Below are 25,465 nucleotides of genomic sequence, written 5' to 3'. Positions count from 1 at the left end.
TTCGAAAAATCATGTGATGCTTCTCTAATATGTCTAATTAACAGCACCTGTAACTTACCTGTGGCACCTAACAGGTGTTGGCATTAACCAAATCACACTTGCAGCCAGTTGACATGAATTAAAGTTGACTCAACCTCTGTCCGGTGTCCTTGTGTGTACCACATTGAGCACGGAGAAAAGAAAGAAGACCAAGGAACTGTCTGAGGACTTGAGAAACCAAATTGTGAGGAAACATGAGCAATCTCAAGGCTACAAGTCCATCTCCAAAGACCTGAATGTTCCTGTGTCTACCGTGCGCAGCGTCATCAAGAAGTTTAAAGCCCATGGCACTGTGGCTAACCTCCCTAGATGTGAACGGAAAAGAAAAATTGACAAGAGATTTCAACGCAAGATTGTGCGGATGCTGGATAAAGAACCTCGACTAACATCCAAACAAGTTCAAGCTGCCCTGCAGTCCGAGGGTACAACAGTGTCAACCCGTACTATCCGTCGACGTCTGAATGAAAAAGGACTGTATGGTAGGAGACCCAGGAAGACTCCACTTCTTACCCTGAGACAAAAAAGCCTGGTTGGAGTTTGCCAAAACGTACCTGAAAAAGCCTAAAATGTTTTTGAAGAATGTTCTCTGGTTAGATGAGACAAAAGTAGAGCTTTTTGGGCAAAGGCATCAACGGAGTTTACAGGAGGAAAAAAAGAGGTATTCAAAGAAAAGAACACTGTCCCTACAATCAAACATGGCGGAGGTTCCCTGAATTTCTGGGGTTGCTTAGCTGCCTCTGGCACTGGACTGCTTGACTGTGTGCATGGCATTATGAAAGTCAAAACAAAAGAAAGTCAAAACCGCACCCTTTTCTATATAAATTGAAGGTCTCAGCGGACACAAGGGCGCACGTCCAAAACCAGGGAGCCCATCCCGGACAGTACCAAGACCACAAAGAACAAAAAGACAGCGCCACAGTGGATAAAGGTCTGTTGACCGAAACGTCGCTACAGGAGGCAGAATAAATGTAAGCTTCTATTTTTTCACCATCCACTGTGGCGCTGTCTTTTTGTTCTTTGTGGTCATGGCATTATGAAGTCTGAAGACTACCAACAAATTTTGCAGCATAATGTAGGCCCCAGTGTGAGAAAGCTGGGTCTCCCTCAGAGGTCATGGGTCTTCCAACAGGACAATGACCCAAAACACACTTCAAAAAGCACTAGAAAATGGTTTGAGAGAAAGCACTGGAGACTTCTAAGGTGGCCAGCAATGAGTCCAGACCTGAATCCCATAGAACACCTGTGGAGAGATCTAAAAATGGCAGTTTGGAGAAGGCACCCTTCAAATATCAGGGACCTGGAGCAGTTTGCCAAAGAAGAATGGTCTAAAATTCCAGCAGAGCATTGTAAGAAGCTCATTGATGTTACCGGAAGCAGTTGCTCGCAGTTATTTTGGCTAAAGGTTGTGCAACCAAGTATTAGGCTGAGGGTGCCAATACTTTTGTCTGGCCCATTTTTGGAGTTTTGTGGGAAATGATCAGTGTTTTGCTTTTTGCTTCATTCTCTTTTGTGTTTTTTCATTTAAGACAAATTAAATGAAGATAATAATACCAAAGAATTTGTGTTTGCAATCATTTTCAGGAAGAAACAGTATTATCTGACAGAATTGCGGGAGTGTCAATACTTTTGGCCACAATTGTAGGAAAAGAAATAGACTGCAGTCGATATTCCAGTTCCTGGATGACCCACAGACCATTTGTAGAGAAGAAGGCACAGTACTCCAAACGTTAGGTATTTATGTACTATGACACAAACATATCCACGTTTAGAGCATAATTGGAGTTCTGTCATTTTTGTTGCTACATAAAAGGAGTTCGTGAATAAATACATTTATTCTGCTTGGACAACTCTGCTGAATGACAAACGACCATGCTACAATGTCAGATTAACATTTCCTTGAAAAGAAGTATTTTATGCATATTAAAGAAGCCCTTCCATCAAAATGTTTCTCTTAATATATTGCAATTATCATATTATATACCACTGTGTACTTACAATTGCTCATTTTGCCCTCCTACCCAGCTTTTCCATTAGGTCTGGAACATCACGTGATTAAAAACGGACTAAAGCCCCCGTCTCACATAGCGAGATCGCTAGCGAGATCGCTGCTGAGTCACAAGTTTTGTGACGCAACAGCGATCTCAGTAGCAATCTCGCTATGTGTGACACGTAGCAGCGATCAGGCCCCTGCTGTGAGATCGCTGGTCGTGTCGGAATGGCCTGGACCATTTTTTGATCGTTGAGGTCCCGCTGGGTAACACACATCGCTGTGTTTGACACCTAACCAACGACCTCGTTGACAGGACGTCCCATTGAATCATCATGAAATAGCATCGTTCTACAGGTCGCTACAGTTCGCCTCATCGCTGCTGCGTCGTTGGGGAGATCGCACTGTGTGACATCTCACCAGCGACCACATAGCGACGCAGCAACGATCCCTGACAGGTCGTATCGTTGTCGGGATCGCTTAAGCGTCGCTATGTGTGACGGGGCCTTAACTGAATCCTTCTAATCTCTAAGTAGAAACTGGAGGTCAATTTTCTCTGCACAAGTCATGAGTCACAAAAGTCTATGGCAAGAGGGAGGGTGAAGTAGGTGGGTCATAAGTTGAGAGGAATAATTCATGCAGGGACTAAAAACATTGCTTTTTATACGTAAAGCAGAGAAAAGAGAATAATTAGCTGGGTAAAAAAGGCAAAATGAGCAATTGTAAGTACACAGTGCTGTATAATATGAGAATTACAATGTATTAAGAGAATAAAAACTTTGATGGGAATAATTTTTTTTTTTAAATAAGCATTTGAGGAGTCCAGCTCCATGTTACCATCAGGACTGTATAGCCATTCTGATTTGAATTTTCTAAGTACAACAGCTTCATCAGGTGGAATAGATCTTTTAATAATGTAGGCTGTTTACATTGTAAAATCTCCTGCTCTAAGTGTTACAACTGGCTTTCCAAAAGTAAGAGATGTTATAAAATAAAGACATAATCATTACTTACCTTTTGAATATTCTGATACTCCAAAGGTGACTGCTAGTCATGCAATGACGACATGTCATCCATGATTTACGAGATCACTACATCCAAATACTAGTTACAGAAACTTGATTCCAGCTCACCCAGTTGCTCTATGCTTATCCACCTGGAGCTCAGACACTGGCCTCGCATGAAGGATAATAGAAAAAAATTTGAGTCCAGCTCAACAGGACTGGACTTTCTTTTTTTTTTTTCAAAAGAAAATATGGTGCATACAAAAGAAAAATGTACATGGTCAACATGACCCAGTTGACGCGTTTCGACTGCACAAGGCAGTCTTACTCATTTTTTTCTATTATCCAAATACTAGTCTTAGTTTTCATGTGCCATACAGGCAAAAGTTACTGCTGAAGCCAGAGATTGGTGCACGTGAATAATGGACTGGATGTTGTAATGGCAAGACTAGAAGGAACCAGTGAAATGGCACATCTGGAGTGACAGAGGGTTCAATGGGCACGTAAAAAAACTTTTGGCATCCGTTGTCAGATGTAAGAACATCATTTAGTGCATTTTTGCTTGTGTAAATAATCAAGGTTGTAACAGTGTATATTGATATGCGTTTTTTTGACCAGTATAAATAAAAATACAAAAAAAAAAAATTCATAAAAAGGGCATCTTCCTTACCCACAAGGCCTATATGTAAACACAATGCAGCTTTCTTCATCGGTACGCTCTATAAAGGTTACACAGGTATGTTTTTCCCAGTGTCTCATGGCCTGCTTGAACATGGCTCTCTGACTTCCTAGAGGAAATGTAAGATGGAGTAAAAAAAAAAAAGAGCAATTTTATACAAGACATGTTCTAAAAGTAAGGATGAGTAAGTAACACAAGACAGCTAAAATTTTACATTATAGCCAATATACTAGGCACATTATACATTACGCCTTAGAATACACAAAGATTACAACGTCTGACTCTGTTCTACAAATACAAAAGAATCTAGAAGCTGGCAGACAAATATATTGTTTGTACATGTGTACAGTAATTTTTGTAGCAGTAAGTAATGGTCATTGCCATAAGGCTGGCACAAACATTTGAGAGAAGCTGTGGAGTGGGAACACTGGTATAGAAATTCTATTATAATGTGCAGGCACTACAATTTAGCCTACACTATTGTGAGCCATATCTGTAAGGCCGCATTCACACGTCAGTATTTGGTCCGTATTTTTCATCAGTGTTTGTATGTCAAAACCAGGAGTGGAACTTAGAGAAAAAAAAACAATTTGACACCTGTTCTGTGGTTTGGAGACATTCCTGGATTTGGTATAGAAATACTGATCAAAAATACTGATGAGTGAATAAAGCCTAAGATGGCTTTCAGCATTACAATTTAAAAGAACCAAGATGGCATGAGGGTAAAGGTACCGTCACACTAAGCGACGCTGCAGCGATACCGACAACGATCCGGATCGCTGCAGCGTCGCTGTTTGGTCGCTGGAGAGCTGTCACACAGACAGCTCTCCAGCGACCAACTATGCCGGTAACCAGGGTAAACATCGGGTTACTAAGCGCAGGGCCGCGCTTAGTAACCCGATGTTTACCCTGGTTACCAGCGTAAAAGTAAAAAAAAAAAAAAAAAACACTACATACTTACCTTCCGCTGTCTGTCCCTCTGCGCTCTGCTTCTCTGCCCTGTGTAAGCACAGCGGCCGGAAAGCAGAGCAGTGACCCCTCGGCGCTCTGCTGCTCTGCCCTGTGTAAGCACAGCGACCGGAAAGCAGAGCGGTGATGTCACCGCTCTGCTTTCTGGCCACTGTGCTTACACAGGGCAGAGAAGCAGAGCGTCGAGGGACAGACAGCGGAAGGTAAAATGTAGTGTTTGTTTTTTTTTTACTTTTACGCTGGTAACCAGGGTAAACATCGGGTTACTAAGCGCGGCCCTGCGCTTAGTAACCCGATGTTTACCCTAGTTACCAGCGAAGACATCGCTGAATCGGCGTCACACACGCCGATTCAGCGATGTCAGCAGGAAGTCCATGTCAGCAGGAAGTCCAGCGACGAAATAAAGTGCTGGACTTTCTGCAGCGACCAACGACATCACAGCAGGATTCTGATCGCTGCTGTGTGTCAAACTGAACGATATCGCTAGCCAGGACGCTGCAACGTCACGGATCGCTAGCGATATCGTTTAGTGTGAAGGTACCTTAAGACAAGACGAAGAGGCCGCAGCTGTGGTGAAGCCACGATGTGGGCGAAAATTAGAGTACCAATTATCACTGCTGTTTCATGATTAACTCATTAGAGCAAAAATAAATTTATGTGAGCTCTGGGGTCATCGTGTGGAGGAAGTTCAGGAGCTTATCTCCCTCCACATGAGATATATGCTGGCATCTGTCTTAAACAACAAGGAGCAGAGCTGAGGTTTGATTGCTGCTGGTAACCATTTTGATGCCTATATCTCAATATTGTGGTATTGCAAGCGATCAGTCTATTGTATGTTCAAGTAACCTAGAAACTTTATTAAAAAAAAAAAAATGGCTGGTGAGCAAAGGGATTAACAAGTAGTATGTTGATTTTGTAGGAGAATAGCAGATAAATATAAAAAAAAAAAAACGAACACACACACACGGAAATTACAATATTCTGCATAGTTTTGAGGGTGACTCAGATATTCGCCTAAAACCTCAAGCAACTGCATGTTAATCACAAAAGAGAAGTGGTTAGTTGCCACTATGTGTCATGGCCGCGCCACGGCCAATGTTTCTGGCAGGCCTTAAAGGGAACCTGTCACCCCGTTTTTTCAGTATGAGATAAAAATACCGTTAAATAGGGCCTGAGTTGTGCGTTACAATAGTGTATTTTTTGTCCCCTGATTCCCCACCTATGCTGCTGAAATACCTTACCAAAGTCGCCGTTTTCGCCTGTCAATCACGCTGGTCTGGTCAAAAGGGCGTGGTGAAATGGCTGCTTCTCCCCCACCTCTTGCTTATCTTCCCGGCGTTGGCATAGTGGTTCTCGCATGCGCAACATCCGAAAAAGAGCACAATCTGTGCTATTCCCCTGGTTATTGGTAGGGGCGGCCTTCTTCCTGAGGCCGCGCGTGCGCAGATGGAGTGCTCTGCTGCCCGGGGCTTCAGGAAAATGGCTGTGGGATGCCGCACGTGCGCAGATGGAGATCGCGGCGGCCATTTCCCTGAAGCAGAGATGCGAACTCGGCTTCAGGAAAATGGCCGCCGCGATCTCCATCTGTGCACATGCGGCATCCCGTGGCCATTTTCCTGAAGCCCCGGGCAGCAGAGCACTCCATCTGCGCACGTGCGGCCTCAGGAAGATGGCCGCCCCCACCGATCACCAGGGGAATAGCACAGATCGCGCTCTTTCGGCTGTTGCGCATGCGAGAACCACTACACCAACGCCGGGAAGATAAGCAAGAGGTGGGGGAGAAGCAGCCATTTCACCACGCCCTTTTGACCAGACCAGCGTGATTGACAGGCGAAAACGGCGACTTTGGTAAGGTATTTCAGCAGCATAAGGTGGGGTATCAGGGGACAAAAAATACACTATTGTAACGCACAGCTCAGGCCCTATTTAATGGTATTTTTATCTCATACTGAAAAAACGGGGTGACAGGTTCCCTTTAAGCTGGTCATACACATTAGGTTGAGGTCAGTCGAATGACACTTCAGCCGACTGTTTGGCCGACAGCCATCTCTGCCGAATCTCCCATATACATGATCACTCTTTTGAACCAGTCCTCCTGTGTTCTCTCTATGAGAAAGCTGCAAGCTGGCATGTCGACTGGTGACTTATCTCAGAGAGAACACTGCGATCAGCAGTCCAAATCGGACACGTGCCATCAACATCTCTCCTGACCATCATTTGTCCATGCACATTATGTCATCTAGTGGCCATACAGCCCCCATACACATTAGAACATCAATCGAACCCGTTGATATTGGCGGGTTTGGACAACATTAGTCTAATGAGTATGGAGACCTTTACTTTCATTACTGCTACTGTAGGTCTGGGAACTTCAAGAACACAGTATTGGGACTACAATCTCAGAACCATCCATAGGCATGGTTACACTTTGCTAAATGTGTCTGTTTCGCTGATCCGCTGAGCACATGGGGACCTATGAACAGATTCAGTGTGCTTGCCAAAAAAATGAACAGCGCGCAAGTGTCAGTCTTATAGCCAAATAATTTGCTGAGGCAAAGTTCCATAATTAAAACTTTGGAATTGTACTCTATGAATCTTTTAAGCTACCAAAATACAGTTATGTCACCTTCTCAGCTACATATAAATGTACACATGGGTATATAAACTTGCACACATTTTTTTTCTTATTTTAAGAATGTTTTCTCTAGAATTATGTTCTGATCTCCAGTGTGGATTAGTATGCAGTTTAATGTTCACCATGTGCTTAAAGAGGCTGAATTCTGTTGTAGGATTAATGATACCAGAATAGATTCCCTCTTAACCTTCATCTTGGCCACACAGAGGCATGAGCAGAGTTCCATGTATACAATCATTGTATTACTCGAGCCAAAAAGGATATAATGACGACAATAAACATATCTTCTTCAAAAATAAAGAGAAGTATTTTAGTATGTTTCTTTTTTTTTTTTCTTTGGTTTTGATTGTATGGTTGCTGTAACTTCTCTTTATTGATGTGGATCTAATCTTGAACTATCCTAAAAAAGAACAGTCTATATACTTGAGAGGGAGCATAAAGAATCACTCCCACTAAACTATTTTTTCCATAAACCTGACAAAATGTATATGTAATGTAAGTGCGTAAACTCAGCAAATTGCAGTCTTCCTCCAATTTCCAGTGCCGGTATAACCTCTGATCGGTAAACTTTCACCAGTCGGCGGATGTTTAAATGTCTGTTTACACAAACCAAAGTAAACAATGCATACTGAGTGATCTATACTAGAGGTACCTTCACACTAAACGATATCGCTAGCGATCCGTGACGTTGCAGCGTCCTCGCTAGCGATATCGTTCAGTTTGACATGCAGCAGCGATCAGAATCCTGCTGTGATGTCGTTGGTCGGGGCTAGAGGGCCAGCACTTTCTTTGGTCGCTGTCTCTCCCGCTGACATCGCTGAATCGGCGTATGTGACACCGATTCAGCGATGTCTTCGCTGGTAACCAGGGTAAACATCGGGTTACTAAGCGCAGGGCCACGCTTAGTAACCCGATGTTTACCCTGGATACCATCCTAAAAGTAAAAAAAAACAAACGCTTCATACTTACCTTCCGCTGTCTGTCCCCGGCGCTCTGCTTTCCTGCACTCACTGAGCACAGCGCCCGGAAAGCAGAGCGGTGACGTCACCGCTCTGCTTTCCGGCCGCTGTGCTCACAGCCAGTACAGAGAAGCACAGCGCCGGGGACAGACAGCAGAAGGTAAGTATGAAGCGTTTGTTTTTTTTTACTTTTAGGATGGTATCCAGGGTAAACATCGGGTTACTAAGCGCGGCCCTGCACTTAGTAACCCGATGTTTACCCTGGTTACCGGCATCGTTGGTCGCTGGAGAGCGGTCTGTGTGACAGCTCTCCAGCGACCAAACAGCGACGCTGCAGCGATCCGGATCGTTGTCTGGATCGCTGCAGCGTCGTTTAGTGTGAAGGTACCTTAGGTTACAACATATTTGGCAATGCGAGTCCTGTTTACACAGGATGATGCACCACTAAGAACGACGATATTTTGTGCTGCACAAAAGATCATTTCAGCCGATGAACAAGCATTTTAAATCATTCATCGGGTGATTGGTAGCCTGTTTGCACAGCAAGATAATCGTGAAATGAGAATGTTTAATAATGTTGGTTCATTATTATCTTGCAGTGTACCTGCCCCTTAGGCCACATATAATGAACCTCTGCTGACCACTTTCTCTTTTCTATCCTCCACAAAAGGAACACTTGACTCATCTGAGTGCTCCTTTGTCCTCTATGAGAGAGACACAGACTCCTCTGGCAGCGGCTTATTTCCAGTGAGAAGGACCCTTGTGTCATCAGGAAGGTCTCTTCTGTACCCCAGCATCATTTGTCATGGGAAAGGAAGGAGGTCCCCATGTACTGTACTTACGTTGGCTTTCAGACAACCACGCTGATATCATCAGATGTTGACAACTTTAGTCTAATGTATATGGGGACCTTTAATGTTGAATAATGGAGAAAATGCAATGGGGTAACACTTTCCCCAAAATGCTTTGATCTCTATAATAATAAACCATGAGTATTAACAAAAGCGTGCATCTTACCAGTGAAGTTGCCTCCAATAGTATATGGAATAACTCCCCCAGGCCATATTCTTTCTGTTCGTGATGTAGCAGCTCTGGGAATTCTTCTCTTTTCATTTTTCCCTGAGGTTTTCAGATTTGCTTTTTCACCAGTTTCATTTATGGGCTCATGTCCTGTGAATTGAAGTATCCATGTGTTAAACAGAATGAGTGTGTTTGGCACTATTAATGTGGCTTTAAAATACTATCATGCTGCTTTAAAAGGCTTATATAAATAGTTGGAATACCAGAGCCAAATCTTCTTATCCTGTCTATAAGCTGATAGAGTGCTCCTCTTTTTTTTGAAAGATCATGTTCTTCAAGGCCACCTTGAAAACATAAGAAAATATGTTACTTGTGATCATCAACATTAATCGCCAAACTACAAAAGCTATACACTAGACTTATAAGGAAAGCTTGCTTAGCTCAAGTCATTTTTAATCTGATTTCTAGAGTCTTAGCCAAGAACTCTTGCTTTTTTTTTTCATACCACTAAACAAGTCACGACAATGACATCATCAAATTATTATCTAAAGTGTCTCTGCTCCTTGGGACCTTCACATCTTTTGTGAAATATTGATTAGCAGCCAGACGAACAGCTTTTATCTAGATTGCATACTGCTGACTGTTTTCATCTTCTGGTAATTAATTTTTCCCAACAAAAGACTATTAAGCTATCTTAAAAAAAGGACACCCAAAACTGCAGTGAACAAACATTTTTTTAAAACATTTATTGGGTTTGAAATGGATCTTAAAAACCACATCCTTAAATCACACTAGAACAGCAAGCTCTAAGGTTGTGGTGTCTTGTAATAAGATCTCAGAGGCATTCCTTCATTGCGTTATAATCAATAGCACAAAGCTTCTCAGATACAACTAAAAACGCCAACAAAGGAAAACACATTGTTTACTCTACAAATTAACAAAAATGGGTCAAGAAAAATATCTAGAAACAGCAATAATGGATTCTAGTCTGCAAAGTCCAATTATTCTTCCACAAGTAATGGGATGGAACTCACAAAACAATAAGGTTTATAAGTAGTGTTGAGCGATACCGTCCGATACTTGAAAGTATCGGTATCGGATAGTATCGGCCGATACCCGAAAAATATCGGATATCGCCGATACCGATATCCGATACCAATACAAGTCAATGGGACATCAAGTATCGGAAGGTATTCTCATGGTTCCCAGGGTCTGAAGGAGAGGAAACTCTCCTTCAGGCCCTTGGATCCATAGGGATGTGTAAAATAAAGAATTAAAATAAAAAATATTGATATATTTACCTCTCCGGCGGCCCCTGAACTCAGCGCGGGTAACCGGCAGGCTTCGTTGTTCAAAATCAGCGCTCTTAGGACCTGAGAATCACGTCCCGGCTTCTGATTGGTCGCGGGCCGCCCATGTGACCGCCACGCGACCAATCACAAGCCGCGACGTCACCGCAAGCTATTAACGCGCTCATTTTTAAAAATGAGCGCGTTAATGACTTTCAAAGACGTAGCGGCTTGTTATTGGTCGCGTGGCCGCGACCAATCACAAGCCGCTACGTCTTTGAAAGCCATTAACGCGCTCATTTTTAAAAATGAGCGCATTAATAGCGTGCGGTGACGTCGCGGCTTGTGATTGGTCGCGTGGCCGCGACCAATCACAAGCCGCCACGTCTTTGAAAGCCATTAACGCGCTCATTTTTAATAATGAGCGCGTTAATAGCGTGCGGTGACGTCGCGGCTTGTGATTGGTCGCGTGGCCGCGACCAATCACAAGCCGCCACGTCTTTGAAAGCCATTAACGCGCTCATTTTTAAAAATGAGCGCGTTAATAGCGTGCGGTGACGTCGCGGCTTGTGATTGGTCGCGTGGCCGCGACCAATCACAAGCCGCTACGTCTTTGAAAGCCATTAACGCGCTCATTTTTAAAAATGAGCGCGTTAATAGCTTGCGGTGACGTCGCGGCTTGTGATTGGTCGCGTGGCGGTCACATGGGCGGCCCGCGACCAATCAGAAGCCGGGACGTGATTCTCAGGTCCTAAAAGCGCTGATTTTGAACAACGAAGCCTGCCGGTTACCCGCGCTGAGTCCAGGGGCCGCCGGAGAGGTAAATATATCAATATTTTTTATTTTAATTCTTTATTTTACACATCTCTATGTATCCGATACCGATACCCGATACCACAAAAGTATCGGATCTCGGTATCGGAATTCCGATACCGCAAGTATCGGCCGATACCCGATACTTGCGGTATCGGAATGCTCAACACTATTTATAAGATCTGGCAAACAAGATAATGGCCATGTAAAAATGAAAGGTGGGAGAAAATACAAAAAAAGTGAGAAAGTAATCTTGACTTATCCCAAAGATATTTCTAGTCATCTCTTAAGGCCCCTTCACATTAAGCGACGCTGCAGCGATACAGACAACGATCCGGATCGCTGCAGCGTCGCTGTTTGGTCGCTGGAGAGCTGTCACACAGACCGCTCTCCAGCGACCAACGATGCCGGTAACCAGGGTAAACATCGGGTAACTAAGCGCAGGGCCGCGCTTAGTAACCCGATGTTTACCCTGGATACCATGCTAAAAGTAAAAAAAACAAACACTACATACTTACCTACCGCTGTCTGTCCCCGGCGCTGCGCTCTGCTTCTCTGCTCTCCTCCTATACTGTCTGTGAGCCGGAAAGCAGAGCGGTGACGTCACCGCTCTGCTTTCCGGCTCACAGACAGTACAGGAGGAGAGCAGAGCACAGCGCTGGAGGACAGACAGCGGTAGGTAATTATGTAGTGTTTTTTTTTTTTTTTTTTAACTTTTAGCATGGTATCCAGGGTAAACATCGGGTTACTAAGCGCGGCCCTGCGCTTAGTTACCCGATGTTTACCCTGGTTACCAGTGAAGACATCGCTGGATCGGTGTCACACACGCCGATCCAGCGATGTCTCCAGGGAGTCCAGCGACGAAATAAAGTTCTGGACTTTGTTCAGCGACCAACGATCTCCCAGCAGGGGCCTGATCGTTGGTCGCTGTCACACAGAACGATTTCATTAACGATATCGTTGCTACGTCACAAATAGCAACGATATCGTTAACAATATCGTTATGTGTGAAGGTACCTTTAAACTACAATTTTCTTTTTGCCTAAAAGTGGCCATACACACTAGTTAGCAAGACTAAACAACTGAGGCACCAAATCACTGGGGAACAATTATAAAAAAAAATTCTGTTGAGTTAGGTTTTTGACCTGATTTATACTAAAATTGGCATGCTGATTCCAAAAATGTAGTCAGTTTTTTTCTAGCACGTCAAGTTTTTCCTCCATAACTTACCTGCCAGAGAAGCACAATTGCACTGATATCTGTAATAAGACTTGTTGTCTGATTACAATTCGACTCATATAGAGCTACGTGGCAACTTGTAAGAGTAGTCACAACTGAGAGTGTGGTGAGAGGTGTGTGCAGCTTCCAATACATCATAATTATCAATATCTTTACACAAAGAAATTATCATAGTAGGAACAAATAGGATTTGTGATAGCTTTTCTCTTTACATTGGGCGCTTAGTTGTAATTTATATATCTTTTATGATTTTTTTCTTTGTTAGTTTTCAAAGCTTGTAACTTTCCATCTCAGTGTTTTATTTACATATGTACATATTTCCTTTGTTTCATATCATGTCTGCTCCTTCTTCCTCTCGTCGTAAATGTATTTGTGATGTTTTCACCATTCCAGTTCAAAGGGCAAACATCAGTGCATTTGTCAAACAAGCATATTTTGCATATTTTAAAGTAAAACTCTGTGGTCAAGATAAGCCATGGGCCCCTCACATAGTGTGCAAGCAGTGTGTCGAGAGTTTACGGATGTGGACCAAAGGAACACGTGAAAAGTTGGCATTTGGTATCCCCATGGTGTGGAGAGAGCAAAAAAGTCTTTCCACAGACTTACTTCTGTTTAGTGAAAACATCAGGATTTAACAGGAAAAATAAAAGTAAAATAGAATATCCAAATCTACCGTCAGCTATCAGACCAATGCCTCATTCAGCTGAAATTCCAGTGCCAGTTTTCGAACAGCTACCATCTCTAGAAGTTCTGAGTGATGTTGACGAACACAGTGACAGCAATGATGCAGAATTTGAAATTCACAAGGATTCAGTTCGTAAGGGATTTGATCAGCACGAGTTAACCCTGCTGTTCTGTTGGTCAAAAATGACCGACTTTGAACTTCAATATTCTTTAAAATATTCAAGATGCGGCTCTGAAACCCGTGGCCGACCGACCCATCCTCATTTAAGTCAATCAACCACAAGTTTCAGAACCGCATCTTGAACACCCCAAAAAATACCAAAGTTCAAAATAGGTCTCCCCAGACCGAACAGAACAGCAGGGTTAAATGATTTAGCATGTGAATTGGGCTTATCAAAAAAAGCTTCAGAATTACTAGCATCAAGACTGAATGAGAAACAGTTACTTGAACAAGGAGCGAAGGTATCATACTTTCGTACTAGAGAAAGTACATTTTTGCAGTACTTTCGGTGTGACAGCGGTTTTGTGTTTTGCCATAATATTCCTGGTTTACTACAAGAATTAGGGCTTTCAATGTACAATCCAAATGAATGGCGACTGTTTATTGATAGCTCAAAGCGGAGTCTTAAGTGTGTCCTTCTACACAATGGCAATTTATTTGGTGTAGTCCCTATTGGGCATTCTGTCTCTCTTCGTGAAGAACATGGAGATGTAAAGAGTTATTGAGTTATTAAAATATGACACACACAATTGGATCATCTGTGTTGACCTTAAAATGGTTTGCTTCCTTCTTGGTCAGCAATGTGGGTACACAAAGTATCCCTGCTTTCTCTGTATGTGGGATAGCAGAGCTCGAGAAAAGCATTGGGTTGAGTCGAATTGGCCTCCAACATCTGGTCTTAAACCTGGAGATCCTAACATTCTACATCAGCCACTTGTTGACAGGAAGAATATACTATTCCCACCTCTGCACATAAAACTAGGTCTCATGAAGTAATTTGTAAAAGCATTGCCAACTAACGGCAACTGTTTTAAGTACATCATGTTGGCACTTCCTGGACTGTCCATTGAAAAAAAAAATCAAGGCTGGTGTGTTTGATGGTCCACAAATTCGACAGCTCATCAAAGATGAACATTTCACCGGGACTATGTCAGATCTTGAGAAGAATGCTTGGTTATCATTCAAAGACGTCGTCAAGAACTTTCTTGGAAATACACATGCAAGTAATTACAAAGAAATTGTTCAAAAACTATTGGAGAGCTACAAAGCGCTTGGTTGCAACATGAGTATTAAACTACATTTTCTGCATTGCCATCTTGCTAACTTTCCGGAAAATCTTGGTGCTGTTAGCGATGAGCAAGGTGAACGATTTCACCAAGATTTGAAGGTTATGGAAGACCGTTACCAGGGTAGATGGGATGTACATATGATGGCTGACTATTGCTGGAGCACCAAACGTGATTGTCCTCAAGTTAAACACTCCCGAAAAAGCTACAAAAAAAAAAAAATAATATATATATATATATATATATATATATATATATATATATATATATATCCTTTGTAAAATACATGATAGTGTTAAACATATTTGTCATGCCTATTTCTTATATATTTCATTTTTTGTTCATATTTGTACTATTTAAAAAAAACACTTTAGGTACAGTAGTTTACATATTTTTGAGAAGACAAAAATCCTATAGTTCAAAAACTTGAATTGATAGAGAAAAACTGAGATCATTTCTGGATTCAGCATCCAAAAATTAGTTAAGAACAGTTGTCTGATCTAACTCCTAAAAAATTGTGTTCCCCAGTGAATTGGAAAATAGCCTCACATGTATAAATACCAGACAATATTACATATATTTGCTACCAAAAAGGGAAAGTATATCAACTTATTGACAGGCATAACTAAATAAATATATATATATATATATATATATATATATATATATATATATATATATATATTGGGGGGGGGAATTTAACCTTTTGGAAATATCTATGGTTCTGAAATGCTTACTAATAAAACATGGTCTGATGCTCATCCAAATCACAATTATAGACCACCTAAGTAAAATAACATATGTAGCAAAGGCTAGGGTTAAATCCTAGCTCTAAAGGCTATGATTATTTGCATCTAGCTGGCTATGCATATAACCAGGCTGGCTGATCATCCTAATCAGTCAGCTAGGGGAAGATGGCCATACTGGATGTGCCTTGGAGCTGAAGAGAGACAGGATAGAATCTCTTTAGAAGAAGAGTCTGCCCAGGCTGTAAACACAAAACTTCAAGTATAAAGGCCCCTTCACATTAAGCGACGCTGCAGCGATACCGACAACGATCCGGATCACTGCAGCGTCGCTGTTTGGTTGCTGGAGAGCTGTCACACAGACCGCTCTCCAGCGACCAACGATGCCGGTAACCAGGGTAAACATCGGGTAACTAAGTAAGTAAGTAAAAAAAAACAAACACTACATACTTACCTAACGCTGTCGGTCCCCGGCGCTGTGCTTCTCTGCACTCCTCCTGTACTGTCTGTGTGAGCACAGCGGCCGGAAAGCACAGCGGTGATGTCACCGCTCTGCTTTCCGGCTGACCGACGCTCACAGCCAGTACAGGAGGAGTGCAGAGCACAGCGCCGGGGGACAGACAGCGGTAGGTAAGTATGCAGTGTTTGTTTTTTTACTTTTAGGATGGTAACCAGGGTAAACATCGGGTTACTAAGCGCGGCCCTGCGCTTAGTTGCCCGATGTTTACCCTGGTTACCAGTGAAGACATCGCTGGATCGGTGTCACACACGCCGATCCAGCGATGTCCGCGGGAGATCCAGCGACGAAATAAAGTTCTGGACTTTGTTCAGCGACCAACGATCTCCCAGCAGGGGCCTGATCGTTGGTCGCTGTCACACATAATGATTTCATTAACGATATCGTTGCTACGTCACAAAAAGCAACGATATCGTTAACAATATCGTTATGTGTGAAGGTATCTTAACTGGTATTATTGGGCCTAGTGGCCAGTGTAAAAATTTCAAAACTTCAAATATTTTTTTTGTTTCAGAGATAGAAGGAGTGCTTACATTTCCGTGCCCTAAAGGCCTGATATATGCATTACTTACACACTTGTTGAGTGTGAAAATTGATTCAAGACAATTAGCTAAAGGGTAGGTGGGAAGCGCAGATTACAGAAGAATGGAACAAGGTGCTAGAGTCCCCATTACATGGTTTTCCTGCTATGAGCAATAAGCTTTCATTTATTCATCAATGCTATTTGCATTTGTAATTTGCTCAACAATTAAATACATTTTTTTATATGGAAAAGAGAAAGAAAACACAACTATCATGTATTAAAAAGAAAATACTGCCATCATATAAACCTGACAAACAATGGGTAATTGTCTGATTTCCTCTAAGTTAAAACATTATACCAGTTAACTATTAAAAAAGTCATTAAACCAGATTACTTTTCCTCCTCACACTATGGAATGTTCCGAACATGGACAGTGCAACTCTGAGATTAGTTAGTTTGCTTGTGCTGGTCTAGAATTGTAACTTAGATAACATTTACACTGGCCAATAATCGGGAACGAGCATTCTTAGAAACAGGCTATAAATCTCTGGGTGAACGATCAAAACGCTCTTTTATAAGGTGAAATGATTTTTAAGTTTACTTAAAAATCATTATTCTTGAGAGCACATTGTTTTGTGTAGACAGGACATGTGCTGCCGAGAACAATAATTTGATTGCACTTTGCACATAAATTAACAATCGTTCTGTTCACATGAAAAAGTACGACCAACCTGTTTAACCAAGCTATTAAACAACTGCTTTGTAATAAATGTGGCCTTACATTTCTTGCAACTATACAGAGAATTAGCAAGGATGAAAAATTACAGCTGTTTTGAGCACAGCTAGATCACATTGGCTCAAGAGTATTTCTGAACCTAACAAATTCAATTACGAATAAAAACATATAGAGATAATGCGATTTTATGAGGTCACACATTTCTTGCCCTAACAAATGTGATTCCTTAGACATTTTATACCTTTTATGGCTGCTGTTTTCTCAGCAAATATTTAAGACCAATGACTTCTCTGAACCATTTTTCAGCGCAGAAATGAAATCTCGGAACTGGTGTCTCGCCTGTCAATCAATCTTATAGAGATAATTCAATAGAATAACAGCACACAACTGTTAATTTTGGGAAAATATGTGTGCAGTCTTCTGGGAATTTCTAGCGACTACAAAATAATAATTCTCACAGGCGTGTTTTTTGTCTACAAAAAAAAAAAAAAGTCACCGCATTCTTGATAGCAAAAGCATTCAAGTCATCCAAGGTTTCATGGGTTTTACAGAAGCAAAAGGCTCTATCATTGTACTTGCCTTTCTCTAGTTGTGTAATCTTCACAATTATGTAAGATTTGCTCTAATCAGTCCATTGAATAGTTCAACTACTTTTGTCTGTCTGCTCCTGGCTTGTGACAGTCTTTGGTTTCCAAAAGGTGGCCCTGTGCAAGAACAGAATATGGGCCCTTTCCAGTTCTATGGATCATAATGCACAATTCCATCTGCTTTGGAGGTGAAAGTGGGCTCCCTTACCACTTGAACCCCTGAGCTGCAGCATAGGTTGCACCAATGGTATGTCTGCCATGCTACAGTCATTACATATGAGTATGCTAAACAATATAACCCCTAAAGAACATATTTTCATGACGAAGAAGAAACAAGAGGCTGCCAGGCATTGCCACTTATCTGACTTGTTGAGTTAGATATTTGTTCCTTTGTTCCCTTTGAGATGATTGTTAACCCTCAAACCATGTGGATGACAAACATTGTTCCGAAGACTTCCTAGCTTGTCCAAAGGTGGTTTGTGGTACTTTAGCTGGAGTGCTGGAGTGATTCTTGTAACGTAAGGTTCCTGCACCTAAAATTATACTTGCCACCTGCAGTCTTCAGCTCCTCTTAAAGCCATCTTGTGCCCGCAACTTCTAAATGATTGAAAGGCAGAAGTAATGGTCACAACTTCTCAATGCAAGTTTATGAGAGCCAGAAACACTATAGTGAACCGACAGATCATAAACTGCTGGAGACCGACCAGAGCAGCGCTGATAAAAGATGAAGATGACAGGCAAGTATGAGAGTAAGGACAGGGTGCTTACATTAGTAGCACCATTCCAGGGCTGCAATGAAAAAAAAAATACTGGAGTGGTGTTTTTAGTGAAGCTGATCTAGATCTTATTCCTGTAAAACCCCTAGCTGTGTTTCCTGCTATAGTGCCAGCACCAACCAACAGCAGGAGAAGGATGGTTTGAAAAGTCAAAACTGCAGCCTTTTCAGTCAGGGTCAAGCTTCTTGACTTGGATGGAATGAGAAGGAAATTGTCTTAGTTGCCGCTGATTGACTGTAGCCATCACATGACAATCCCCCATCGGGTGTTGATACCGACAGTCTGGAGTCAAACAGCTGCGAGAAGGAAGGCATGGAACTCCTCAGGGAAGTCAGTACAGTTTTTATTCCTTATTTTTATTAAACCCAGTTAGCCAAATGAGCAGGACAAAGAAGAGAAATCAAATTCTCACACATTCTCCTGACTACTTCCTGTTGAATACAGGCCATCATTGATGATTCCGTTATGTCTAGAAGCTTTTCTGCTAACAGATTATGAGAAATACAAATTTCTTGTTTCTTCCCTGTCAGTAGATATCAAATAATGTATAATGGAAGGTGAATAAAAATCCTTTTACAGAAGAATTGATTTACTATAAAAGGCAAAGTTATGACTTTTTTTTTTTTTTTTTTTAAGAAAAAAGGTAAATCTGTGATTTATAATAATACATCAGGGCCAGACTGCCATCTAAAAATTTTGGCAAATTCCGATGGACAAGTGTAGGCAATAGGCAACTCCTGGTCTGAATTTCAACCAGTTTGCTGAATCATTTTTTTTTTTTTTTTTTTTTAAACCATTTAAAAATTTAGGAGGCTTATTTATTTATTGACCTTTATGAAAGCAATTATACCTGGAGATCAATGAGGAGTCCACATGTATTCCTCGTAACTAGTATATGATATAATTAGTTCTGGCAGGAAAATGACAAAGTTGTAATTGCTACATAAGAGTATGCTACCATGAGTGAAGAAGGTATCATTATACACTTAATAATGGGTCTATCAAAGGGAATCATCATGCATCATCAAAAGTGTTCTATCATTAAGATAGCATTCATGTAGGTGAAAGTGTCAGCCAAAAACTATTAAAAAAATTACAGTATATTCTCTTTAAGATGTGACTTGCTCTAGGTTCCTTCATTACGCAAAGTATGTATTTAAATGTTTACTTTTTTTTTACTTAGAATTATAAAATAAAAATAATCTTTTTTTAATTCCACTATAAAGCTGTCCTTTAGATTTATGCATCTTGCTTCTTAGGGTTCCTTTAGATATAAGAGAATGAATGTTTCTCTGTTTCCCAATTATTGGCAATTCTAAACAGGCTTAGCAATTACACCATGAACAAGCAAAATTATTTCGTCGGGCGAGATTATTTTTACGCAAGCATACAAACAATAGTTCTTGACATTATGTCATCCTTTCTAAACAGGACAATTGATACCAAGAACATGCATGACCATTTAATTTTTTTTACTATTGGCCCAAGAACTAATAGGCAGATAGTAGCTTCCAACTGATGTCACACAGACAGAGCAGCAGCTTTTCTTTCATTCTGCTCTGTTGACAGGATATGAGAGCCAATGTCACACTGATAGATAGCTGGCAACCCGCTGCTTAACTGCAGGAGCCAGTTGTCAACCAGTACTATGATGGTAGTCACACAACATTGACAAAGCAGTTTGGAAGTAGCTAAATCACTGGCAGGAGCGGTCGGTGACTACTCTTAGTCGATACTGGGTGGAACAGGCAGGTATAGATGCCTTTGCCTGTACTACCATCATGTTAGTTTTTAGGCTTTTGGTAAAAAATATAAAATAGTCCTGGACAACTCCTTTAAAAATTGTTTTGTATACAGAAGTGCAGACAGCTGGTCTAAACAAACATATAGCTAATCAGATGTCAATTAACGTCCCAAGTCGGCTAGCTTAAGTGGGTCCTGAGGCAAGCTTCACAATCCTAACACAACCCTTTGCAATAACACCTCATACCCCAGCTGAAGCATTTGGAATAATTTTTCACCTAATAGAGCGATGAGCAGAGAGGCAGAAGTATATGTATTAGCAGGTGACAATGTTCTGTTTTGTTCTAGACATACAGTGCCTTGGGAAAATATTCGGCTCCCTGGAACTTTTCAACCTTATCCCACATATCATGCTTCAAACATAAAGATACCCAGTCTTTTGGTGAAGACTCAACAAGTGGAATACAATTGTGAAGTTGAACGAAATTTATTGGTTATTTTAAATTTTTATGGAAATTCAAAAACCGAAAAGTGGGGCGTGCAATATTATTCGGCCCCTTTACTTTCAGTGCAGCAAACTCACTCTAGAAGTTCATTGTGGATCTCTGAACGATCTAATGTTGACCTAAATGCCTAATAATGATAAATATAATCCAACTGTGTGTAATCAAGTCTCCGTATAAATGTACCTGCTCTGTGATAGTCTCAGGGTCCTGCTTGAAGCACAGAGAGAATCATGAAGACCAAGGAAAACAACAGGCAGGTCTGTGATACTGTTGTGGAGAAGTTTAAAGCCAGATTTCGATACAAAATAATTTCCAAAACTTTAAATATCCCAAGGAGTACTATGCAAGCGATCATTTTGAAATGGAAAGAGTATCATACCACTGCAAATCTACCAAGACCTGGCCGTCCCTCTAAACTTTCATCTCAAACAAGGAGAAGACTGATCAGAGATGCAGCCAAGAGGCCCATGATCACACTGGATGAACTGCAGAGATCTACAGCTGAGGTGGGACAGTCTGTCCATAGGACAACAATCCGTTGCACACTGCACAAATCTGGCCTTTATGGAAGAGTGGCAAGAAGAAAAATGATAATTACTTACGGGTAATTTGATTTTCCAGAACCATGACAGCACCGCACGTGAGAGATGGCATCCGCCCCCAGGAACAGGAAACCTGTAGCAGAGATATAAGAATGGGGCGGCCCCTCTCTCCTCAGTTTGTTTCAGAGTATGGAAGATGACCGCTTTGTTAGTACACAGTTATGTATCATATTTACATTGTACAACCTTTCGTTAGTTTCTATCTATACACATATCTCCTTACATACATATTTACTTATAATTTTTTTTTTTTTTTTTTCGTGAATCACACAACCATCACCAAGATAGGGCGGGAATTAATGCGGTGCTGTCATGGTTCTGGAAAATCAAATTACCCGTAAGAAATTATCATTTTTTCCCCTTCACCATGACAGCACCGCACGTGAGAGGAAGAAATAGAAGACTCCTAGGGTGGGACAACAGCAGATAACACCTTTCTCCCAAAAGACAAGTCTGATAGACCCAAGTCTAGCCTATAATGTCGGAAGAAGGTAGAGGGTGAGGACCATACTGACGCTCTACAAAACTGTTCCACCGAGGCGCTTGCCCTTTCCGCCCAGGATGTGGCAATAGCACGCGTGGAGTGAGCCGTAACACCTTGTGGGGGAACTTGACCAGAAGAGGAATATGAAAGTGAGATAGCCGTACATAACCACCGTGCAATAGTTGCCATTGAGGCCTTTTTTCCCCCCGTTTGTCCCCTGGAAGGTGACAAAAAGGGCCGATGACTGACACCAAGATTTTGTGGCTTCTATGTATTGAAGCAGGCATCGTCTGACCGAGACAATGGAAGGTTTGCTCTCCCTGGGATTTTGGTTGGGGACAGAATGAGGGCAGAATAATTTCCTGGTCTCTATGAAATTTTGAGTTGACCTTTGGAAGGAAGGCAGGGTCGGTTTTGATAACCACTTTGTCATCATGGAAGGTAGTGTAAGAAGGGTTCACCGACATAGCTTGTAGCTCACAGGTACGACGGGCTGAAGTTGAGGCAACCAGGAGGACCGTTTTTAGGGTCAAGGATTTTATTGATATAGAATCAAGAGGCTCAAAAGGGAAATCGGTTAGAGCATTTAAAACTAAATTTAAATCCCAGGGAGCCACCTTAGGTAATAATTTTGAGGGTCTGGATGTAAAAGAGGCTCGGATGAACCTATAGACCCAAGGGTGGTCAGCAAGTTTATGATCAAACAGCGCACCCAGGGCGGAGACTTGCACTTTTAAGGTGCTAGTAGAAAGACCCCTTTCCAACCCTTTTTGGAGAAATTCAAGAATTTTTTTTACCGGGACTTACTGACTCGTTTTGGACAATTGTCGCCCCGAGAAATCTAGGAACTTTTGCCAGATTTTTTGGTATTTCTCTGAGGTGACCTTTTTCCTGCTGGCGAGCAATGTGGTCACCAAAGGGTTTGAGAATCCTTTTGCTAACAGAAGTCCCCTCAAGTTCCAGGCGGTGAGATGTAGCCTGTGTACTTGGGGATGTTGAACTGGTCCCTGGTGTAGGAGATCCGGGGCATCCGGAAAGATCCACGGGTCCGAGATAGACATGCGTCTGAGCCACGTGAACCATGCCCATTTCGGCCAAAAGGGGGCTATGAGGATCACTCGTGCCTTGCTTTACGGAATTTTCCTGAGGACTGTCGGGATTAATGGTATTGGGGGGAAATGCGTATGCTAGATGGAAGTTCCACCGATATAAAAAACACGTCTACCCCCTCCGGGTGTTCTCTTGGGTTCAGAGAATAGAACTTCACCTTCCGATTTCCTTTTGGGGCGAACAAGTCTATCTCTGGAACGCCCCAGCTGGCACATATTTTCCCAAACACTCGCTGGTTCAGGGACCACTCCCCTTGATGTAACGTGACGGCTTAAGAAGTCGGCTACCTGTTTCTCTGACCCTTTTAAGTATGTTCCGGTTAGTGAAAGAAGGTTGTTTTCGGCACATATAAAAAGTTCTTTGGCTTCTGCCATAAGGGATGGTGACCTTGTGCCCCCTTGGCGATTTATATAGGCTATCGGTGTGTTGTTGTCGGACAACACCACAACATGTCTTCTTCGAATCCTTTCCCCTATATGAAGTGCTAGCCTTACCACAGACAATTCCTTTAGATTGGAGGACGCTGTTATCATTGGGCCCCCCCATTGACACTGTAGGACCTGATCCTCTAAAGGCCCCTTCACATTAAGCGACGCTGCAGCGATACCGACAATGATCCGGATCGCTGCAGCGTCGGTTTGGTCGCTGGAGAGCTGTCACACAGACCACTCTCCAGCGACCAACGATGCCGGTAACCATATACATACTTACCTACCGCTGTCTGTCCTCCAGCGCTGTGCTCTGCACTCCTCCTGTACTGGCTGTGAGCACAGCGGCCGGAAAGCAGAGCGGTGACGTCACCGCTCTGCTTTCCGGCTGACCGACGGTCACAGCCAGTACAGGAGGAGTGCAGAGCACAGCGCCGGGGGACAGACAGGGGTAGGTAAGTATGTAGTGTTTGTTTTTTTACTTCTAGGATGGTAACCAGGGTAAACATCGGGTTACTAAGCGCGGCCCTGCACTTCGTTACCCGATGTTTACCCTGGTTACCAGTGAAGACATCGCTGGATCGGTGTCACACACGCCGATCCAGCGACGAAATAAAGTTCTGGACTTTGTTCAGCGACCAACGATCTCCCAGCAGGGGCCTGATCGTTGGTCGCTGTCACACATAATGATTTCATTAACGATATCGTTGCTACGTCACAAAATGCAACGATATCGTTAACAATATCGTTATGTGTGAAGGTACCTTAAGTGTGCTCCCCATCCCCATGGACTCGCATCGGTAGTAACGACTACTGGATCCCGTACTGACCACGGCACTGCGTTGCTTAAATTTTCTGTTTTCAGCCACCATTCTAGTGAGTTCTGAACCCTTGGAGATAGAACAATCTTCCGATTTAGATTGTATGGATTCCTCTCTTGTTCGGCTAGTATCTGCCATTGTAACTCCCGTGTGTGGCTTTGTGCCCACCGTGTTGCTGGAATTGTTGCCATTAGGACTCCTAAGAGCGACATTGCATTCCGGTAGTCCGTTGTAGCTTGAACAATTGTATTTTCTGTTGAATAGATTGAATTTTCCTCTGTGGGAGGACACATTCCTGCTTGACTGAATCTAATAAGATTCCAACGAATTCTTGAGTCTGTGTTGGGATAAGTCTTGATTTTTTCAGGTTTATCATCCATCCTAATCTGGTCAGTACCTCCAGTACTCTTGCGGCCACTTTCTCGCAATTTTCTTTGTTGTTCGCCATTACCAAAAAATCGTCCAAATATGGTACCAACATTATGTCTTCTTTCCTGATGAAAGATGCCACTTCGGAAATAATTTTTGTGAATATACGGGGCGCTATGGCTACCCCAAAGGGAAGACACTGATACTGTATATGGACGGGGCTTTTTGCAAGGTTTACCACTAATCTCAGATGTTGGTGTTGGACAGCGATTGGCACATGGTAGTAAGCATCTGTGAGATCGATCACTGCCATGTAACAGTTTGGGTCGAGTACTTTCACTGCGGTTCTTAAGGTCTCCATTTTGAATTTGTCTATTTGAATATAATGGTTTAGGGCCTTTAGGTTGAATATTACTCAGTGAGCCGTCCGGTTTTGGCGTTGGGGAAAGGATTCTACAGCACCTTATTTCTATCTCTTGATGAGATACTTTTACTAACACCTCCTTTTTCATGAGGAGATGAATTTCTCTCTCTAGTGTGGCCTGATTTTTCCCCGCCACTTGGGTCATTTTTACGCGATTTGGTGGGAGGCTGGAGAACTTGAGTCTTAGACCCTCTGACAATAAGTTGGTTACCCATTGAGAAGCCGGCAGTGCTGCCAGTGGTGGACAAACCGCCAGAGTCTTCCCCCCACCGGAATGCTGGCGTCATTGATGTCTGGGATCAGACTTGGGAGGAGGTTTGTTGAAAAGAAATCCCTTTTCTCTTCGGTCTCTCCAGGGTCTGCCTTGACTAGGCCTGTCATCTGATCGGCCGGTCCCTCTATATGCAGATCCACGAAAGGAAGAACGAGAGGTTTCCCATCGGCGCCTGGGAAAGGAAGGAGGTGGAAAGCGCTTTTTCTTGTCCGATG

General features: G+C 42.4%; 1 protein-coding gene across 3 annotated transcripts in view; it reads right to left on the bottom strand.

Moving 5' to 3' along the window:
* The window catches only part of TLL1 (tolloid like 1), a 227,100-nt gene that overhangs the window by 83,345 nt on the left and 118,290 nt on the right, over positions 1-25,465 (bottom strand). For all 3 annotated transcript variants that reach the window (XM_069744191.1, XM_069744192.1, XM_069744190.1), the window contains 3 exons: positions 9,556-9,636; positions 9,290-9,442; positions 3,701-3,818 (listed from right to left, as the gene is read on the bottom strand). In XM_069744191.1, the coding sequence (XP_069600292.1) occupies positions 3,701-3,818; positions 9,290-9,442; positions 9,556-9,636 (352 nt within the window). The remainder of the gene's footprint in view (positions 1-3,700; positions 3,819-9,289; positions 9,443-9,555; positions 9,637-25,465) is intronic.

Source organism: Ranitomeya imitator, chromosome 1, assembly GCF_032444005.1.
Source record: "Ranitomeya imitator isolate aRanImi1 chromosome 1, aRanImi1.pri, whole genome shotgun sequence".
NCBI classification, from domain to species: Eukaryota; Metazoa; Chordata; class Amphibia; order Anura; family Dendrobatidae; genus Ranitomeya; species Ranitomeya imitator.
The sequence above is the reverse complement of the archived record's forward strand: the minus strand, read 5'-3'. Positions and strand labels throughout refer to the sequence as shown.